Source organism: Aphis gossypii, chromosome 1 (genome assembly GCF_020184175.1).
Source record: "Aphis gossypii isolate Hap1 chromosome 1, ASM2018417v2, whole genome shotgun sequence".
In the NCBI taxonomy this organism is placed as follows: Eukaryota; Metazoa; Arthropoda; class Insecta; order Hemiptera; family Aphididae; genus Aphis; species Aphis gossypii.
In genome coordinates, this window is record NC_065530.1 from 84,134,933 (window position 1) to 84,155,566 (window position 20,634).

The 20,634-nt window shown below is 33.7% G+C and overlaps 1 protein-coding gene across 2 annotated transcripts in view; it reads left to right on the top strand.

Moving 5' to 3' along the window:
• The window catches only part of LOC114132310 (Kruppel-like factor 1), an 85,131-nt gene that overhangs the window by 56,858 nt on the left and 7,639 nt on the right, over nt 1-20,634 (top strand). For both annotated transcript variants that reach the window (XM_027997766.2, XM_027997842.2), the window contains 2 exons: nt 10,458-11,031; nt 11,259-11,318. In XM_027997766.2, the coding sequence (XP_027853567.1) occupies nt 10,458-11,031; nt 11,259-11,318 (634 nt within the window). The remainder of the gene's footprint in view (nt 1-10,457; nt 11,032-11,258; nt 11,319-20,634) is intronic.

Here is a 20,634-nt window from a genome sequence, read left to right on the forward strand (position 1 = left end):
TTGAGTTTTATGCCTATAATATGTACATTGTTCTCAGCAGTCCACAATTTATTATCATAAATCGCATTGTGGTGCGGTCACGAAACAACGGTGTTATACTAATAATAATATTATATATAATACTAAAATATAATTTATAGTATACCTACATCGGATCTAGCGTATTGCCTATATTGCAGTGTGCAGTCGGTGGTCGGCACAAAAATCGCCGCTGCACAATTATGACGGCAATTTGCATTTATCTCCGAGAACGCATTTTTTTCTTCGTTTTCAAAACAGGTTATATTCTTATTCTTATTATATTATATACGTATTATAGGTATACTGTAGGCACAGGGAGCGATTTGATCAAGTCATACTGACTTTTAGCCGCACGTTTCTCCCGCGCGCGTGTCACTTTATGGCTCGGTTGCGCTTTGGCTTTTACAAGTCGCGTTGGGTACGCACACAAACACACACACACAACTCACCATAATATGTATTATTATTTTTATATACATAGGTATGTATTATAGGTACATCCAATTAGTCGTGTGGTTTTTCGCACGGCGGCGTAACACCCGGCCCGGCCGATAAAATCGTTCTCGCGTTTATACGTACACGTATATACGCAAATGTCGCGCGTCTTTCGCAACCACTTGTCAGCGTGTAAGAAATAAATAAAAAATTCTCTCGCCGTGGCGCGTTCTAAATTACGCGCGTTCGTCGTCGGCCTCTGCGACAGCGGCTTGCATAACGCGAGTGGTAATATAATATAGGTATGCCTACTATTATAGGTATAGGTACATGTACTACGAGAAGAAGGTCACTGGTGAGCTGCCGTCGTGCCGCAACAGGAAACCATAGATCTATAAAGCGGCGACATTCCGTCATTGTCGTCGTCGGCGGTTTTATTAACCCCTTTCTGTCACCGAGAGCCATACGCCTATATATTATACACATTATACACTCATTTTCACAAGCATATACGTATAGAACACAACTATAGCTGGCATAAATCGTCGCGAGTCGTTTTCCGAGCTCAATACATATTATATTATTTAAGGACGAAAGTCCACAATTGTCCGATAATCGCGATGTATCGTGTTGACGGCTATATAGGTACACGTAAGACACCAACAAGTCGTTTGACATAAATATAATATAATTTTGCGTGAGAGTTATTTTATTGATTTTTAAATATTTACAGAGCAGTTATTGGCATAGTTGGGTTAGATTATATGTCGCACAAGGTTCTTATAAAAAATGTAATTAATATAATTCTTATGATTTTAGGACGTAATATTTTTTAACTTAAGTGACATGTCTAGATCTGATAGACAAACATTTAATTAAATAAAAAAATATTAATTTTAGACTGTTATTTGACGATTGACTCATAAAATAATGTTGAATACTCGTACAATAAAATATACCTAAAATGCATATATATTTTTAAAATTATTTACGTCAATGTAAACATAAATAAGCGTACACATATTTCCAGACCTATTATTGTTGTAAAAATAAAACAATATATTAAGACTTTTTGAGACAAATAAAATATTTTACTGACTTATGTAGGAACGTAATACTATAGTTGTATAAAATTCGACAAAATATTTAATGTTAATCTTAAATTATTGTTTACGTTTTATAAAAGTTAAAAACAAATTAACAATTTTTAGTGTGCTTAACAAGTAAAAAAATATTTTCACTTGCCACACATGTCAGATTTAATTTTAAAAAATATATAGATAAGTATATATTTATAAGAGTTAGGATGTAATATTCAAATTATACATTGTATTGTAGTATATATAACCGGCGAGCATACCATTTATTCGAATGAATATAAATGACAAAACGATGGATATTGACTGGAAACAACACGTTTGTATACAGACCTAAGTTTTTTTTAGAAGGAGAAAAATAATACTACATCATACGACGTGCTAGTTTTTATACAAATGGTTTTTTATTTTCGTGTTCCTAATTTTTCATTGGAGTTATTTTCATCTTATAGTTGATGTTAAATTATTGGCATAAAACTTGTTTCGACCTTATCGAAGTTTCGATAAATGAATTCATATACAATTTGGATTATAATAATGCGTTATTTTACTTTAATTGCGTACTATACAGACAAATGACAGCGTTAAATTTGATTTAGTTTAAAACTTAACAAGGAGTTAGGGAAGTTATTAAAACACTAGAGCTATGTGCGGGATGCTTTTCTATATTTTTTCTAGGAAACGATGATATCGATAGTTCTTCGGGCGAGTTGTTTTCATTATTAATTTAGCCGAAAACCAAATGGCCTTTTAAGCGATGAGATGTTTAGTAGCTGCGCGGTGGTCCTAATAAATACGTACAACTATATATAATACAGTAATAATTCTTTATCCACTAAAAAATAGCGTATACATTATGAATCATTACTTATTAGAAGTAATCTAAAAAGGCCTCCAGTTACGAAAAGTACCTAAATTTATGTATCACAAAAACCTGTATATAATTCTGATGAATCGACTTTACCCGGAGGATGTGCAGTAATTCCAATCGTTCGTTTTTTAATATTATTTTATTTTATCTGTGCTCATACGGTTGAATGTTATTCGATAAATTACTAAATACCCGCGTATTATATACAGTCGTCATAATAGATACCTATACGAAAACGAATCATTCTTAATGAGCTGTGTTATATTGTATGAAAGTAATAAATGTAATTAAAAAAGCACTCAGTTCGTTCGCAATACCTATCTAATTAATATTGTGCCCGTGTGAGCGTTTTTCGTTGTAAATGTACCTATACCGTATACGATAATGTAATTTGTCAAAAATCAAAGTCAAAAAAAGGCAAAGCGCCTCAGGAGAGACAGACGTCAGTCTGTCCCCCGTTTATTATATAAAAAATAAATATCTATTTGATATTGTGTAGTTTGTGTTTATCTGCTCGCATACCTATTAGGTGTATGCATTGCATTTCGATTGCTTAAAGATGCGCATCGTAAACAATTTATGTACGCTTATAGCAGAATTTCTCTCGCCCATGATTTGTGCGTATTATATTATAGTATAATACACAATAATAATATTATCATTGTGTAACGTATGTGACTATTTGAATTCGATTTGAAAACGGAAACACCGAACGGAAAACTGATTCCAAAAACGGACGTCGTTATTTATTTATTTTTTAATTTTAATTTTATTCAGTCTCCACTCAAGGCCTATACGAACAGAGTATATATAATATATCTATTCGTGCGCAATATACATGATTGTTAAACGACCGGCTGAGCGGAGTTAATAACAGGAAATTAGGTAATCCGACGACTCCGACACGCGGACCGGTTTCGATGCTTATAAGAAACAAATTTATAGACACATTGCAAATAACAGTATTATAACGTCGATTACAGGTTTTTTCCTTCTCTTAGAACGCCACGCTAAAAGGTCCAAAGATTTTGGTCTGATGATTTATCGTTGTCAAAACACCTCGGGTGTAATATTGGTAGATACCGCGTGGACATCGCGTTAAAATGAAAAAAAAAACAAAAACAAAAACAATTAGCGTTAAATGTGAACGAAAATTACCTTATTCACACAACGTGTTTTTTACACGCATGAAACCAATACGATTTCATTCATGTTAACTGGATTCGTTTACGATGTACGAATATCGTCATTACTTGTACAGTCATTCCGCGCATTCTTCGAATTAGAGCTTTGGTGCGTTATTGCAGTTTTTATAACCTCGCCGTGAGTCAACCTTAGCTGAGAAATTATCATAATTTTTTGTTGTTCGTTTCATGTTTTGTCATGTACGACGTCTTACTCATCAGTCGTCAATCTAATCGGCACTTTCGTGCCGTGTGTAATTTGTTCGTGATATATACTGTATAGTATAATATAATATAATATGTATAGTGTAGGTACACAATATATTTTTATGGTTTTGATATTACTATTATCGTGTACTTATAATATTTTTGGACCATCAAATATCAAAAATGTGTTTGACGTTTTATTGAATACGTTTAATTTAGTATTAATAAAATGTAACTGTTTAATGTAAGAGTAATAGTGAAAGTCGAAGAATTTGCTTAGTTATACTACATTGTTTCTATAATATTTAACATGTAATTTGATGAACATGATCGTTTTACTTAAAAGAAATGATAAGTAATACCAAATACATTAATTGACAAAAAAACTAACGCATTAACTTTCAGTTCGTGTATTGCAGAAAAATGCATATTTATCACATTTATATTATATTTAACATTTTCATATTTTATATTTTGATCTTTTAAAAAATCCAGTGATTCAACCATATGAAGTATCGAACGGTCGTGGTATAAAATCTGGTTTAGACAATAAGCGGCGCTCGACGAGTCTGATATGATAGTCTGACTGATAAATTTTTCTTTGTTCGTCAAAAATTATCGTTCATGCATATACGCACATGTACCTATACTTACATTTTTGTCCGCGTGCGCGCATGTGTGTTGTACAGTAATGCCAGATGTCTTATGGTATTGTTCCGACAACGTTTTACACACACACACACACATATACATAGGTATACATAATATTATACAGAGTTGAGGCAAAGGACGCGTATATCAATATGTGAATTACACGTGTTCGCGTTTAGCTGGGGCATATATTACACATTATACACAGTATCGGGTCTTATATAGGCGTCTTACACGTCCGGAAAGTGTTCGGCACACGAGCTCGGCTTGTCAGCAGTGGTGGTGGTGGTAGTGAACACGGTGGTGTTGCGTATACATAACTCGTGTAATCGCGTAGCCGCCGACGCTGTCGTCATCGTCGTGTGCCGGAGGGATGCTGCGGCGGTTGTAGACAAGGAAGACTAGGAGAAAAAACATATTATACACATAATAATATATATACGCATAACGAACAAGCTATATAATATATACATATATATATATATATATGATACTATGAGCGCGTGTGCGAGAGTGCGCAAGTGTTAGCAGTATATTCTCGTACATGGAAGCGTGCTAGTAACGTACACAAACACACACACACACACAATATTATGTGCTTGTGCTGTATAGACATGTCGAAGATATTGTTCCGACAATTAAGCTTCATTATAATAAGACACGAAACGACTTAGATTTCCTGCGCGTGTACTACGCACATATATATTATTTTATACTTATACCTCTATACACGTATACATATTTATGTATGTATGATATCTGCAGCACACTAACACATGCAGTATGCGCATAATATAATACCTATAGCGCGAACGTATAATACGAATTATTACCGTCGGACAAAATCTGCGAAATGTTCAGCCGACGACGTCTGTTTTGTGCACACACATATTTTACGAATTATTATAATACATCATTACCAATACGCGTGAGTCGTTTCGTGTCAAATATATTATAATATTATACACTACATCGTAATGATATGGGGATTGTCGAACTGCACTCCTTGTCCGAATTAAAATGTTCGAATTAAACTCGATCCATTCATTCCATAATATAGAACTTATAGACATTAATTTAAGTTGACAATTGCATCTGTGTGTGTCTTTATCGATTTATCATTACAACGACCTTATATTACGCTGCAGAATAACGTGTGTACCTACACTGTACAACGTAATGTGCTTGATTTGAAAATAAACGCAATTTTCCGGAAAGAAAATGTGTTAACTATATGAATAGCAAAAACAATTAAATTTATAGCTATTAAAAATTCTGGTTTTCCGTTAATAAATAAAATTGGTTCTATGAAATGTTCGTGGGCATTTTTACACTACATTTTTCTGTGCTGCCGAATACCATAAAGAATAAATTCGACTTAAATAAGTGTTATTACCCGATGACTTTATTTCTGTTAGAACAGTATATTGTGGTAACTTTCCGCAGAAATTACATAAACTTAAGCTGAACATATGTATACAGATACTTTTATCGACACGATTTTTTTGTAAAACTCGACAACGGTTTATGCAAGTTTTCGAATCCGTCGTCCGGTGCTTATTATATTGTGGAACGATCGAATGGACGGGGGACGACGAAATAATAAATAAATATAAAAAAAATATACATATATACATATTATCAATGATATTATTTATATATATATAGGTACTCGACATATCGATTATAATATACGATTTGTGTTTTTTTTGCGCAACTACAACACGCGCTCACACCGCCGCCTCTGTTGAGTGCTGCTGCTCCTGCTGCAGACCTCGGGAAATGTGGTGCAAAGTGAATGGGTCAACCGCATTATATAAATACAATGGCGTGTACACATGTATACACGTCAAGTTCGAGGCTATACGCATTAACGACTCTCCTCGGCCGACCGTTCTCTATACCGAGACACTTCATTAAAACGCCATCAATCAGACGCAGGCGCGTGGTGGACTGCCATATAGCTGCCACAGCCGTGTATTATGCGTGCGCTCGGAGACCTCTGCGGAGGTTGCGCGTTTCGCGCGCCACAGCCACAGTCGTAATAAAAACGCATATTTTTGTCTTGCACAACCGTGGTAGACGCATTTGTATTATATTATATAGGCACACGCGTAACATGCATAATAATGCGGAGAAAAATGAATAAATAATCGACTCTGCTCTACACAGTATAATACATAATATATACATAAATACCACGCCATATATGCCATAAATATATCGCATACAGGGTGGTCCACCGCGATTTCGCGTTTTATTGTGACCGCGTTAGTTGAACGAGAAAACGGGACAGACCTGCACTTTGTACATGCGATTTAATCAAAATGTATTACAATAATATTATATTATATAAGACGGAGATTCGTATTTGTATTTGTATTTTTTTTTCGTCGAATTTAGATACGTGACGTTCGCAACGATTTCTGATTGTTAAGGAAAAACGAGTTATCGTCCTTCACTAAATTATCTTGTAGTACGCACGTCTCTCGAAGATGATTGTTCACATGAAAATATATTTATGTTGACCAACTTAAAACTATCACAAAATATGTTTCTTTCGCACCCCTGTTGAAAGAACAGCTATTGTTCGACAACGCGAGTATTTATGTAGATATATTGTAAAATTACTGCAGCAGTGCGTTGTAGGAAAATTATTGTGCTAGATAAATTATGTTTCATGCCAAGTTCTTACTATATGCACACCGATACCGTCGTATTCTATAATATAATATACATTCGAACGTATTTCTCAGCGGGACCGATAGATTTATCGACTAGAATAAGTACACACGTTTCTTATACATATGTATATAAATATATATATTATGCGCGCGGTACAAGATAATATGTTTATATTCTTAATCAAACAGAATTATATTATTAACTCGCTTATACCTACCTGTTATATAGCACAAAGTAAAGCAAATACAATAAATAAAACCACAACGTTTGTGTAATTATATACTGATAATGACGAAAGATATCGTAATAACTGCGAGCTGTATAGTATATGTATATTGTTATAGATATTATGTTTATAATACGTCCGCTATTACAAATTTTATAATACATATTCATTTGTATTTTCCGACAATTTTGATGACAAATTATTGATTTATAATACTTATAAATCTGAATAGAAGTAGAAATAACAAATGACTATATTATAATATTGCCGTTTTGTATGATATAATTAGATTATGCTACACTATTTGTGTACACTTTGCGCGTTATATTGATCTTATTTTTGCGATATTCTAATTTTTAAGTTGAAATTATATTTAATATAATACGTAGATACGAGAAACATTCAAGTCAATAAAATACGAGATGACCAAAGTCATTCGACACGTTCCGTCAATCTAAACGTTTAATACAACGATAATCGGTAATAACCTATGATTAGGCGGTTTAGTCGTGATCGATGTGGCATGATATACTAGTATATATTATACGAAATAATTGTGTTTTTTTTTTCGTCGAATTGACGCATGTCCATGAAAGTGGGTGTTCAGTCCGAGAGATGCCTAAAAAATTATTATTATACATCCAAAAGCATAACACAGTTTGTATTCTTATTTCACAATGCTGAGCGGAAGGTCTTGCATAACATTACAGCAGTAGTGGCAGACCAGATGGTCTAGTCATGTACAATCGGAGATATATATATATAAAATGATATGCCTAATTACACTGATTCGCGGTTATAGTTATAAATTACGTCTGCAGCAGTGCCGCAGATCATAATACGACGCGGAAAAGCGGAAAGAGCGGCGTACAACTCGCCAAGTTATTTAAGCGTACCTATGTATAATAAAATCTCTGTTATGATACAGACTGCATAATGAGTTATATATATTAGATGTGCATGCGCAATATAAGCTAAAAATTATTATGACGACAAATTAAAACAAACTTGTGCCGGTGGATAAATTATATGCGCACGCACTCGTAAACACGCATACTATTATTATTATAACTTACCATGCCATACAATGATGTGTATAATATTATTTTCACACGTCGATAGTTTTAAATAATGAAAGGCTAATTTATATTTTCAGCACTTTGGCAAAGAACCTATAATATATGATATTGTGTTTTGTATTTTTGCAGAATCGGTTTAGTTCACACCGCATTCACTATTTCCCGTAAATTGTACAATATACCTATATATTATAATATCTACTCGTCTCTTAAACCGATCAATGTACTTATTCCGAGCAGAATATTTGTCGGAATATTTAGCTATACACAGATATTGAATTTCAAACGAGTTAATTAATTAGTTACAAATATTAATGTTTAAATGAGTGTAGGTATACTATAATTTGGCGATGTATAGCCTTGTGTCACTTTACTCCACTCGTTAAGACTTTAAATTAAGCTTTTGCAATGATATCGAGTTATGTAAAAAATGAATTATTCTCAAAAAAGTCATAATTTTTAAAACTAACAAGTGTACACTCCTAAATGGATTCAAATGAAACGCGTCCTCTTAAAGTAAGATATATATTGATTTTGGTAAAAACGAAAATCAAACTTTTTAAATTTGGTAGAAATGATGAATTGGGGCTTATTTCTATTTAATATTATATATACCCTGGTGTTATGATGTTATACATAGGTACTAAATGTCTACTCGTGATTAATAGAAAGAAAAAAATGAAATAAAAAGATTTGAAATATAATACGCGTACCCTCTTGCAAGATTGCCGAAATACAGCGTCGTATTTACGACCATGTGTCTCGGTTTTCCTGCCGTTGCCATAAACATATCCGGAGCCCATTAAGACACAGCCCACGCTCGCCACGATCCGGTCGTCGTAGTCGTCATCAGGTGTATGTGTATACCTATGTATGTGTGTGTGTGTGTGTGTATAGATATTGGAGACCTATGCGTTGCCAAAAACCATTTCCGTGTTTTTCTATTTTAACACGTACGGCGTGTGTACCTTTATATATAATATTGTATATATATATACATTCGGTTTCGGTTTATATCACCACATAGACCTATAAAACCCAAACGTAACAAAACCAGTAGATAAACTTGTGTATGTGTGTGAATGTGTGTGTATGTATATATATATATACACCGATAGTCGAGAGAGTGGTTATTGTTGTGTGTGTGTGCGTGTGTTTATAGTATATATTATATATATTATGTACATGTATACAGACAGATTATATTATACACATAACAAATAACATTTGTATATTATAATACTTCTATATTATACGCATTTATATGTATACCTATATAATAAACGAAAGACGACGTTTAATTTGATTATTTGTTCAATGAGTTATTATATTATATATTATTGTATTATTTAACGCGGAGACTTTAACGCTAGTAACACCGCTCGAACGTAACGTTTACATTTATTTTATAATATATATCTTTTTTTTTATAAACGGATTGGAATATCATATGGTTAATGACCAATAACAATTTAAAAAGTTTTATTATTATTAGGTGATTTTTATCTTGACATTAATACTACACATAATATACCTGCATTACCTATATTATTCTCATTATATATAATACTTTGTACTATCGTTATGTACCACTTTATTAAACACTTACTATCACATAAAACTAAATATAGCTCCGAGTGTAATAATATAATAGGAATAGTTAAACACATTTAATAACGTTACGTTTCCAAACATTTATTGCTATTTATTGTTATACATATATACGCATATATCTATATTCTATGTATTAGAGTTAAGATATAGGATCATCATTATCTACCGAATAATTTCAAAACTTTTACAGTTATAATAATTATACATCATAGATATATTATATTATGTTTATTTTATTATATATAATATTAAATATTTTGTAGTTATATTAACATACAATTACCTATTTGAAATACAATTCATCAAATATTTTAATACCTTATTACATTAATTTATTTGTTTGTTTGTTTTTTTTTTTTTTTTAATAATAATTTCTATTTTTTTCAGACTCCCGACTTTGATTCCATGTTACAAGGACTAATGGTGGAAGATCAACATGTCATCAAGTCTAGAAATGAGCCGGTCTTGTGCGACTTCTTCGAGACAACCGGCATGGGGGCGCGGACCGTGCAGGACTCGATCTTGCAAAACGGCCATCATACTGATGAATCTCAAGAGCCTCCGTGGTTCGAGATGAACGAAGTGGTGGACCCGCAAATGTTCTCCACACTCGAAGACCAATCGTTGCAGGTGACCCACGTCAAAGTGGAAGCACCAGAAGCAAACAGTCCTGAATACCAGTCGGTGGCCAGCCCGGGGCTGTACACACCGTCTTATTTACATGTGCACTATCACCACCATGATCACCATCACCAACAGCATCACCATCATCATGGTTACTTCCCACGCGTGGCACCCATGACGCCTCCCATTTCAGAGCCAGGATCGCCTGGTAAACGGCGGACGCCACCGCCACCGTATCCCACACCTCGCTGTAACTCTATCCAAAGATCGATGAAGTTCAACAGACGGAACAACCCGGACTTGGAAAGGAGACGGACTCATCATTGCAATTTTGGCGGTAAGTACCAGTTTATTGATAAAAATTTTAATTCAACGCATACTACTATAAAAAAAATTAAGATACAAAAACTGTATGAATTTAAAAACGCTTAAGAAAATTCAGCAATTATTTATAACACACCAGCCGTTTGGTATTACATCGTAAGATTACATGGTTGATGATCGTGTAAACATGGGAAAAGTTTATTAATTACCGTTTGCTAATTAACATTGTTTTGGTTTTAGGTTGCAACAAAGGATACACTAAAAGCTCTCACCTAAAAGCCCACCAAAGAATACACACAGGTAATTTTATATTTTTATCGTTCATATCTGCAGTATGTGTATACTGTATACACTATATAGTCCTATATAATACGTAGAATTTTATCTAAATACCTGCCATTATACCTAATATATTTATATATATATATACATACCATAATAATAAATCGAAACACCAAAAATACAACCCATTAGGGTTATCGGATGGCATCAAACAGCATTCCAAAACCCATTACTACACATATATCGATACTCGAGTATATAAATATGTTACAGCCTATATGACTATATAGTGTCGTATGTATGCGATTTATGTCTTAGTGTTTTTATGAATGAACATTATTATTATACATCATACCACCTCCCGTATAAAAGGGTACCTATATCACTTCGCAGGCGCCGCTATTGTAACTGAGAGACAATCGAAAAAACCTTTAGTCACGTACACAAAAGCCTTTTTTTGCTTTCAAACAACACATCATCGCGGCCGATTGCCGAACCGTGTAATCGAATCGGACTTCTCAGGGACGACGCCAACGCGTGGCACCACTATATATTGTAGCCCAGACAGTCTGCTGCTGCTGCTGCTGCTGGCACTCGTTTCACTAAGTATAATGTGTTCTGTCCAGTTACGATGAGGCTATGAGGCGTCTAGATTTATATTATACTATAGAATTTAAATACCTATTAAGTCATTATAAAATAACACAATTTTTGAGACAATATTTTATAAAATATTTTCTTAACAAAAAATTTATAATAGCGTGAGCAATATAATAATGTATAAAGCTGGGCATGACATTATATTATCTTGGAATATTTTTTTCTTAACATACCTATTACGTACGTCTCGATTTTAATTTTGTCAATTTGGATATTCGATATTGCTCGCATTAGATGAACACGCGTTTTTTTTTCATAAACGTACGTAAATACGGTATTCTGCTACACTTACTCGATACTGTTAGAATTATAGTAGATTTTTCTATATATTTTTCTGCTATTTTTCTTTTCCTTCGATGATTGGGTGCTGCCGTATTCTCATATGAAAAAACTAATTCAGAACAGAGAATTTTCTTCTTCGAATAACTCCGTGGTCGGCCTCCTGCAAAATGTTTTATTTCGACACCTCGTTAGTCTGCAGGTCCCTGGACACGTATCATAATATAATATGTAATGACTACCGCGTGCGCGGAGGCCGCGGCTATTTAATTGGAGGTTTCGGACACGTCGAAGTTAAACAAATCGCCTTCCGGCGCATGTCGAAGTACTATGTACGATTTTTTTTTTTAATACCACTAAATTAAACCCTAACACGATGTTCGCAGTGTAATTACGTTTGCCAACCGTCCGGTGCGCAGATATTTTGATTATTTAGTTTATCCGTAGCTGTCTCAGTATTCGCGTATAGTTACATGTATTATCATACAATTTATTATAATATACATTATATACACTATTATATCTACCTACACTGCATTATTATATACGTGATTCGGTTTTCGATCAATACGAAACGCACTCAATATCTCTATTGAACATCATAGACAAGTTCCTAGACCGGCGAACAGATTGGGTGTGCCAAATACTTCAAACTATATATTATTATGTATTTTCAAGTTTCATCTTGTGTACTGCAAACTCTGTATAAACAAACTCATAACATGCATATTAAGTTACCTAAAAGTGTTTGTATATTAATTTCGCAATAAAATATGCTGGTACTCATATACCTATACTTAAATTTATCGATTAGCAGTTAATTGCGCTAGTAGATTTTGTGGTTCGGAAAACCATCTGTTTTATATTATACATTATAATATATAACGATATTCGTGTTTATTATTATTGTTATTTATCTGTGTCATAATATTTTTAAAAGTATCGACGGTCTCGAAACCTTTATGTCGTAAAACGGTTTTTACAGCTTAATATAATATATTTTAAAAATTATTAACTGTTGTTAATTTACGCATAAGAAAAAAAAAGTCACTTCACCGTTACGATAAATTCCGAGATCGGACGGCTATAACGTATATTACAATATAGTTATAGGTACTCCGATGATCGTATCGCGTGTCGGTTTTTATTCGATTTCACGATATTTGACCCGACCGATTTCGGTCCACCGCCGCCGCGGCCGCTCTACTTAATAATAATATCGAAGAGGTACCGTAGTTCTTAGTATAATGTATTTTAATGCTCACAAGTATTTTACTCGTCTATTTGTATATTTGTATCGTGGGCAAAATTTCGTTCGAGGTCCCGGAAATCCGTTCGGCGGTGGTAGCGGCGGTGGCGTAGGGATGAGTCAGACGGGAGAAAGTCGCGCGAAATAAATACTAATTACTATATGGTATAAATGTATTACAATACCGATGATAATAATATATTATATTATGGCGGCGACGCAGAACAATTATTATTATTGGCCGAAAACCATTATGCACGCCAACGCCGCCGCGACGGGCCGACATTCGACATTCGACAATCGTATACGATAATAATTATCACCTCAGCAAACTATCGGATCGCGCGATTAAATAGACACACGCGAACGTTATGATATTATTATGCAGATATTATTTTTATACATACGGGTACACGGTATACCTACACAATATGCCGACGTCGATGACTTGGAGTAAAAATGCGTCTAATTTGTGCGCTGTGCGCGTTTCTCTCCTCGTCTACTCTTCCGCGTCAGCCGACAGAGCGCCTCGGGTCGGGTCGGGTCGTGTGTGTGTAAGTGTGTAATGTGTATGCATATGTATAAGTATGTCGTGTAAAGTATATAATAATAATAATAATAAGTAATAATAATAATGTGTAGTATAGACGTCGTCGTCGTCGTAGACGGTCGGTCGGTGTCGGAGAGCCGTCAGTTAGAGGTCCTCGACCCTAGGACGAGACAAAACGGTCTCCGCGTTCATAAGACATAACGGCCGTACATAGACGAATACAACAATAATAATAAAAATAATAATGTTACAATACTGATGCACGCGCGAGCGGACAATATAGTGTACGTCACATGTTGATATAATTATTAAATAATATGTATAATATATAGGTATATAGTTATTATGTGCGCATGCACAGTTAACGCATATTATGTGCATCGCGGGTCGCGACACAGAGAAAAAAAAATGATTAAAACCACTCGAGGCATTGACGGTTTTATTTTTTTACCAATATAAGTGTACACAGTGAGTAATAATAGGATAATTTTTACATTACCGTCGGAGACAATATAAACACGAAAATAATATAATAAATACACACGCACGCGCGCGCGTACAAGGCAGATCACATTCATGGGTTATGATGGCCTACGCGTGTGCACTTCACGATATTGATCGCGTCGCGTATAGGTATATAGATATATATAATAATATAAAGATGATATACGCGTATTTGTTATTATTTTATGGTGTAGATCGGAAGTCGAGAATTTTGGCATTGTTCGTCGACGATCGCTCGACGGTGTCCCCGTCCGCACGTATGTATAATAACATATTATTATACATAGGCATGTGATGCGGCCCGCGTGTAAAACTCATGACCATTTTATCTGTGCGATTATTAACGGCATTCCTTCGTAAATTTACGTATCCTTGCTTAATACTATATAATTATAACGTGTATCTTATATTTGTATAGTGTTTCAGTCAGGATTGTTTTCTTCCTAGAGTTTGAGGGGTTTCAATATACTTTGCACGTTTTGTCCACCGAATACGCTTGCAGTATACCTATTACATCGTGGTTACCGCTGCACGCAATGATTATAATATATTCTAGGTTATCGCAGTCTTTTGATTTTTGCCGTTTTTATGGATAAAAATTACATGGTTTTAATAATATTATTTCCACTTAATTTTTAGCCAAATTTTGTTACCAGGGTTGAAGGTCACAATTCATATAAATTATACAATTTAAACGTCTTTGTATGGGTGTAGGTTATTATTGTCTATAGATAATATTTTGAGATTATATCGAATAAAGGGGATTTCGGAGTGAAGCACAAATTCAGGTTAGGTCAGGCTTAAACTTTTTGGCAAAATATTGTAGGTTCTATGGTGAAACGGATAATAGGAGATATTTGTGTAGTAATAGTTCGATTATACTTCAGACTTGCTGGTTCACTTACATAACTATAATAGGTACTCGTTTTGAAGAAACTTATAGGAAATAGAAGCTTATTTATGATGTTTGTTTGTCACGGAACCCTTTTGCAGAGTGTATCAGTGCAGGTGGAATAATGATAATACCGACAGAAACTTAATTCAACGCGCGATGTCGTAAAGTGAATCACCTGAGAAGTGGATCGCCGGGTTCCATTATATTATAGTATATATTTATTATATAAGTGGAACAAAATACCACTTATGATTTGATAATTTTCCAATAATAATAATACTGTTTTCGGTGATTGTTAATCTTTAAATTATGCACAGTGATTTTAAAAACTACGCAATTCGTATACAAAAATCGGTATATTATATCATTATAAACGTAATATATTTTATAGATATACTGCACTTCGTCCATCTCTTTCGAGATTATCATTTTTATTATATTATTTTGTAAATCTATAAACGATTTTTATTATGATTTTTTCTTGGTATAACGCTGTATAAAGTCTAACTCGATATGGATGGACGGATAAGTCTATTATAATAACCTATATAATATAACCGTATTTTGCATAATATATATGTATATATACATCATTAGACTCGTGTAATATAATATTAATATGTTTTAATGATCCGATCGTTTTAATAAATTCCGTTTTAAACGATGTAAGACTGTCGGTGTTCAGTTCTATATATTTTCTAGCGCTTGTGTAAATCTGGTTTAGGTTTATGTGGTTTTTTTTTTTTTTTTTGTTGTCGTTTTTTAATAGCTCTTAAATTTGGGTTCTCGTCAATTTGTTGAAATTAATTAACCACTAGGACAGTCATTTGCAGTGGTGTTCGATTAGTGCATGTGCCAACTAAAGTGCTCCGGTCTACAACTCATCGTCATAAGATCCTAAATCGGAAACGGTCGTTTTATGACGTTTGTCTATAAATATGTATATTTAAAGGTGTGACATTTCATTAAAAGCTAGCTATTAAAATTCGACTCGCGTTCATGTTTGCGCTACAGTATTATTATATATTAAATAATAAATATCATATACACGTTTGAGAATGCCGATTCTCGTATAGGTAATAACCGAGACCGATAAATTTATTTTCGTCTCTGGCGTGCTATAGCTGCAGCGATTGGACCCTCGCGATAAATAATTCTGAGGTGAAAGAAAAATCGTATATTATTATAATAATAAGCTGATACATACGGTCTGGAGAAAAGAATGCAACAAGACCGTCGTGCGGTCGCTGCTACAGCAGCAAAATGGGGTGGCGAATGGTGCAATACAAAATACGACGACGACACTTCTCGGGGACAATTAAAATCGATATGCATCGTTCGTCGGTGCAAAACGCACACCGTTGTAAGTGTAATAATTGTCTGCAGCCGATTGGAATCTCATCAAGCCGTTTAATCTAGATCGTTATTATAATAATACAATAATGACAATAATGGTTTAGCCGAGTATAATTTTGCACCCACACGCGATTATGCGCACGCGCACACTCGTTTTCGCGGACGCTCATCGGCTGAGCACAAAACATATTATAAAAAAATAATAATAATGTATATATATAGGCACTAGCGAAAAGCACGCGACGAGATTTATGTGCACGCGCGTGAGTTACACATATTATATAATAATAATAATTATATATAGAGAATATTTGTATATAGTAAACGCGTGTTTTATTATTTTTTACGCACGTGATTCATAAACGCATGAATCGTTTGGAAAATATATAATAAATAGTATATAAATGAAATGCACAATCGGACGAAACGCGTATTATTGTTTTAGTTACCCGTACATGAAATAAATAACACCAACCGACGTACGGGGCCGTTGTAGCGGCGAGGGGGTAGAGAATTTTTCAACGTTTAATTGAATTTGAACGACACCGCGCCGTCGCCGCTGTTGCCGCCGACGCCGTCGTAAGAAAGTGGAAAAACTCGTTCCGCTCGCTAAGTATCAAACTTGAGGATCTATAATAGTAATAAATGTTGCAGTGCATTTATGTACGAGCGCATCTGACCAGCGCATGAAAATGTAAACAAGGTGTATAAACGTATAATGGCGTTAAACGTTCGGTCAGACAGAAAATCAAAGTGTATTTTAAGTGCGCGCACGCGCAATAGTAAAGATATTAAAATGTCTGTTAGGTATGAATTATGATTGATAACGATTTTCGGTGGTATACACGAGGAGAGACCATATTATAATTAAAGTATATTGATATGTACAATAGGACGCGAGTGGAGACTTTAATGCCCTCGTTTTTATTAGATCCCGTTTGTTATAATTATTCGTTATTTCCAGGATTTTCGTGTTAATATCATTAACAGGTTATAATATCTTATGATTTGATTCCATGTTCATAATTATAACTGTTTTGGAAATTGTAACTATTTGATAATTGATTGCAAATTATATGGTTATAATAATTGAGACGGGAAAGCAAGAGAATAGTACCTAAATAAACATAACGATATACTTTTACGTTATATTATATACGGTATCATACAAATGCATTATATACATAAAATAAATACATAGAGAATTCATTATAAATGTATTATAAAAAATAGGTATAATAATTATATATACATATTATTAAATGAATAATAATGTATACTTATATAGCATACTATTCAAACGTGTATAATTATTGTACTGTGTGTAACCGTAAAAATTAATTTTTCATTTATTATGTCCCACTCGTCATATCTATATAAAGAAAATGTAATCGCTGCTTATTTTCTGTAGATATAATACTTATCTAACAATTAATGTTTTTACGCGACGTGTATATTTCTACGCAGCGGGTATATAAATAAAATACACAATCATATAAATTCGAGACACGTAGTATACTGACCGGCGCGACTCCCAACCGTGTTCAGAAACATTCAGTATTTTGTTACTCGCTGTTGATTATTATAATAACTATGTCATTGGTATTATATATATATATAATAAATTGTTAGTATTTTTTTTTGTCTTGAAGTGATGAGACCGTTATAATGTGGATGAAGGGTAGTTATATTAAATAATTAATATCTGCTATGTGCTAACGCATTTTCATAGGGAGGCATATTAAAAAAAAGTGTTTTATATCAGAATGAGCGAGGATTCGAGGTCGACAATCAAATGTCTGCATTTAGAAAATAGAGTACTTAATTATAGTATAAAGATTTTATCGGTTGATATAATAATACAAGTGAAGACAGAAAATGGAATTGGGAAACAGACTGGATACTTGTAGCGTGTTCCAAAGACACTCGAGAATTCACGATTTTAAAATATGCAAGGATAATATTAGATAATATTAGTTAATATCTATATGTATGAGTATGTATAAGATATACATTATTGCATTTAAGAGTGTTCGAATAGTTTTTGAAGAGCATATAGGTACTATATAACTACCAAAGTGATTAGATGCAATTAAGGTTATTGTGGTTATATACTGAAAGAATATTGAAATTAATTGAATTCAAAATCATCTATAAACATTGTTAACTTTATTCAACTTTTTCATCATTGCAGTATACTATTATTTAACCTAACTTATATTATAAGTCTTATCTATGTATTTTAAATTTTATTATTTAAGCTAAGTTCACAGTTAAGTCGCCTGTCGTTTAGTGTGGCTTTTATATCGCATTATGATATGGCCGTTACAATCATGGTATTATTTACTTATCACGATCCACTGTCAAATATTCAGTGTTAGTCCAAGTTCAACTTTTGGACACGACACGATACGATACGACTGATGATGGTACTGTACCTAACCATGGTATCTATGTATAAAAATTATTTAGATTGGAGAGATTTTCACATGTACAAAGTATACATACTATACACGACTTGACTAATATATATATATCATTAAATCGCGTGCAAAAATACGATTTTATTAGACTTGATTTTAAGGTTGAATATTACATGATAATTAATATCGTTCTTGTGGTCTGCAATCTAAATATTTATACAAAACATAAAATACAAGCACGGCGGTGCGCAATGTCGTCCCACTCGGTTCCGGTCAACGTGGAAAAAAAACACCTAAATAAAATACCATGGTAACATAATACATATTTTATTTTACTCTCGGTCGGTTGGTGGTTTGAACAGAAAGAAAAATTTTTTTTACGCGTTCGGCGCGTTTGATGTGCATATTTTTTTTCTGCACGCGCTCGCGACTTTAATCGTGTGACTGGGTATTATAACGCACGGCGTTAACGAAAACACACACACCCACAGCGCGTTATATATTATGTCCATGCAGTATAGTATAATATAATATAATATAATATACGCGTGCGAGATAATGTTGTAACTGCAAAACTGTTAATATTATAACTCTCAGAAAATAAAGAAAAAAACCGCCGTCTTTTATTCCCGCGGCTAATTCTCGCGGACACGGCCATAAAAACTCGCATTACTGTCGCACTACCGCCAATTCCGTAGAATTTATTTACCATCGAACACCACCATCTGTCGGTCCGCCGTCGCCGCTGTCGTCGGTCCGCCGCCGCTCATGATGCAGCCGCGACTAAGACGCGTGTAGGCCGCAAACGAAATTTCGTTTAATACTCCGAAAATGGTTTGAAACACTTAGTCTTAATAGATACGTATGTAGGATGTTGATTTAATATTGCGGTAACGACCCGGTGTCCTTTTTTTAAAATGTTTATGCCATGTGTATATAGTATATTATAATCATATAATGTAATAATATTACAGTAATAACAATTAAAATGTGTGTGTATGTATGCGTAAAAATTAACCACTAAACGGCGACTAAATGTTCGCACTCGCGCATCTGGTCTTTTGAACATCATCCGCCAGCTGTTATGTCAATTTTATTCTATAATATGATTGGTATAAAATTTGTATGATGATGCATAAACACAAACGCATATTATAGTAATTACGTAATTCTGGTAGTTGGTTTGTAGGTAAGTTAATATAATATTATTATGTAGTGAGTGTATATGAATTGAAATTTGATGTTTTTGATTTACTATAATAAATAATAATACGATACATATTGTACACTACACATAATAATTTATCTACATGACATCGATTTGTACTATACACTTTTCAATTTAAGACTTAAGTATTTTAGGAACTATATATGTATTTAATAACAGAATATTGTTGGATAAAGTGCGTCGTCGTGCA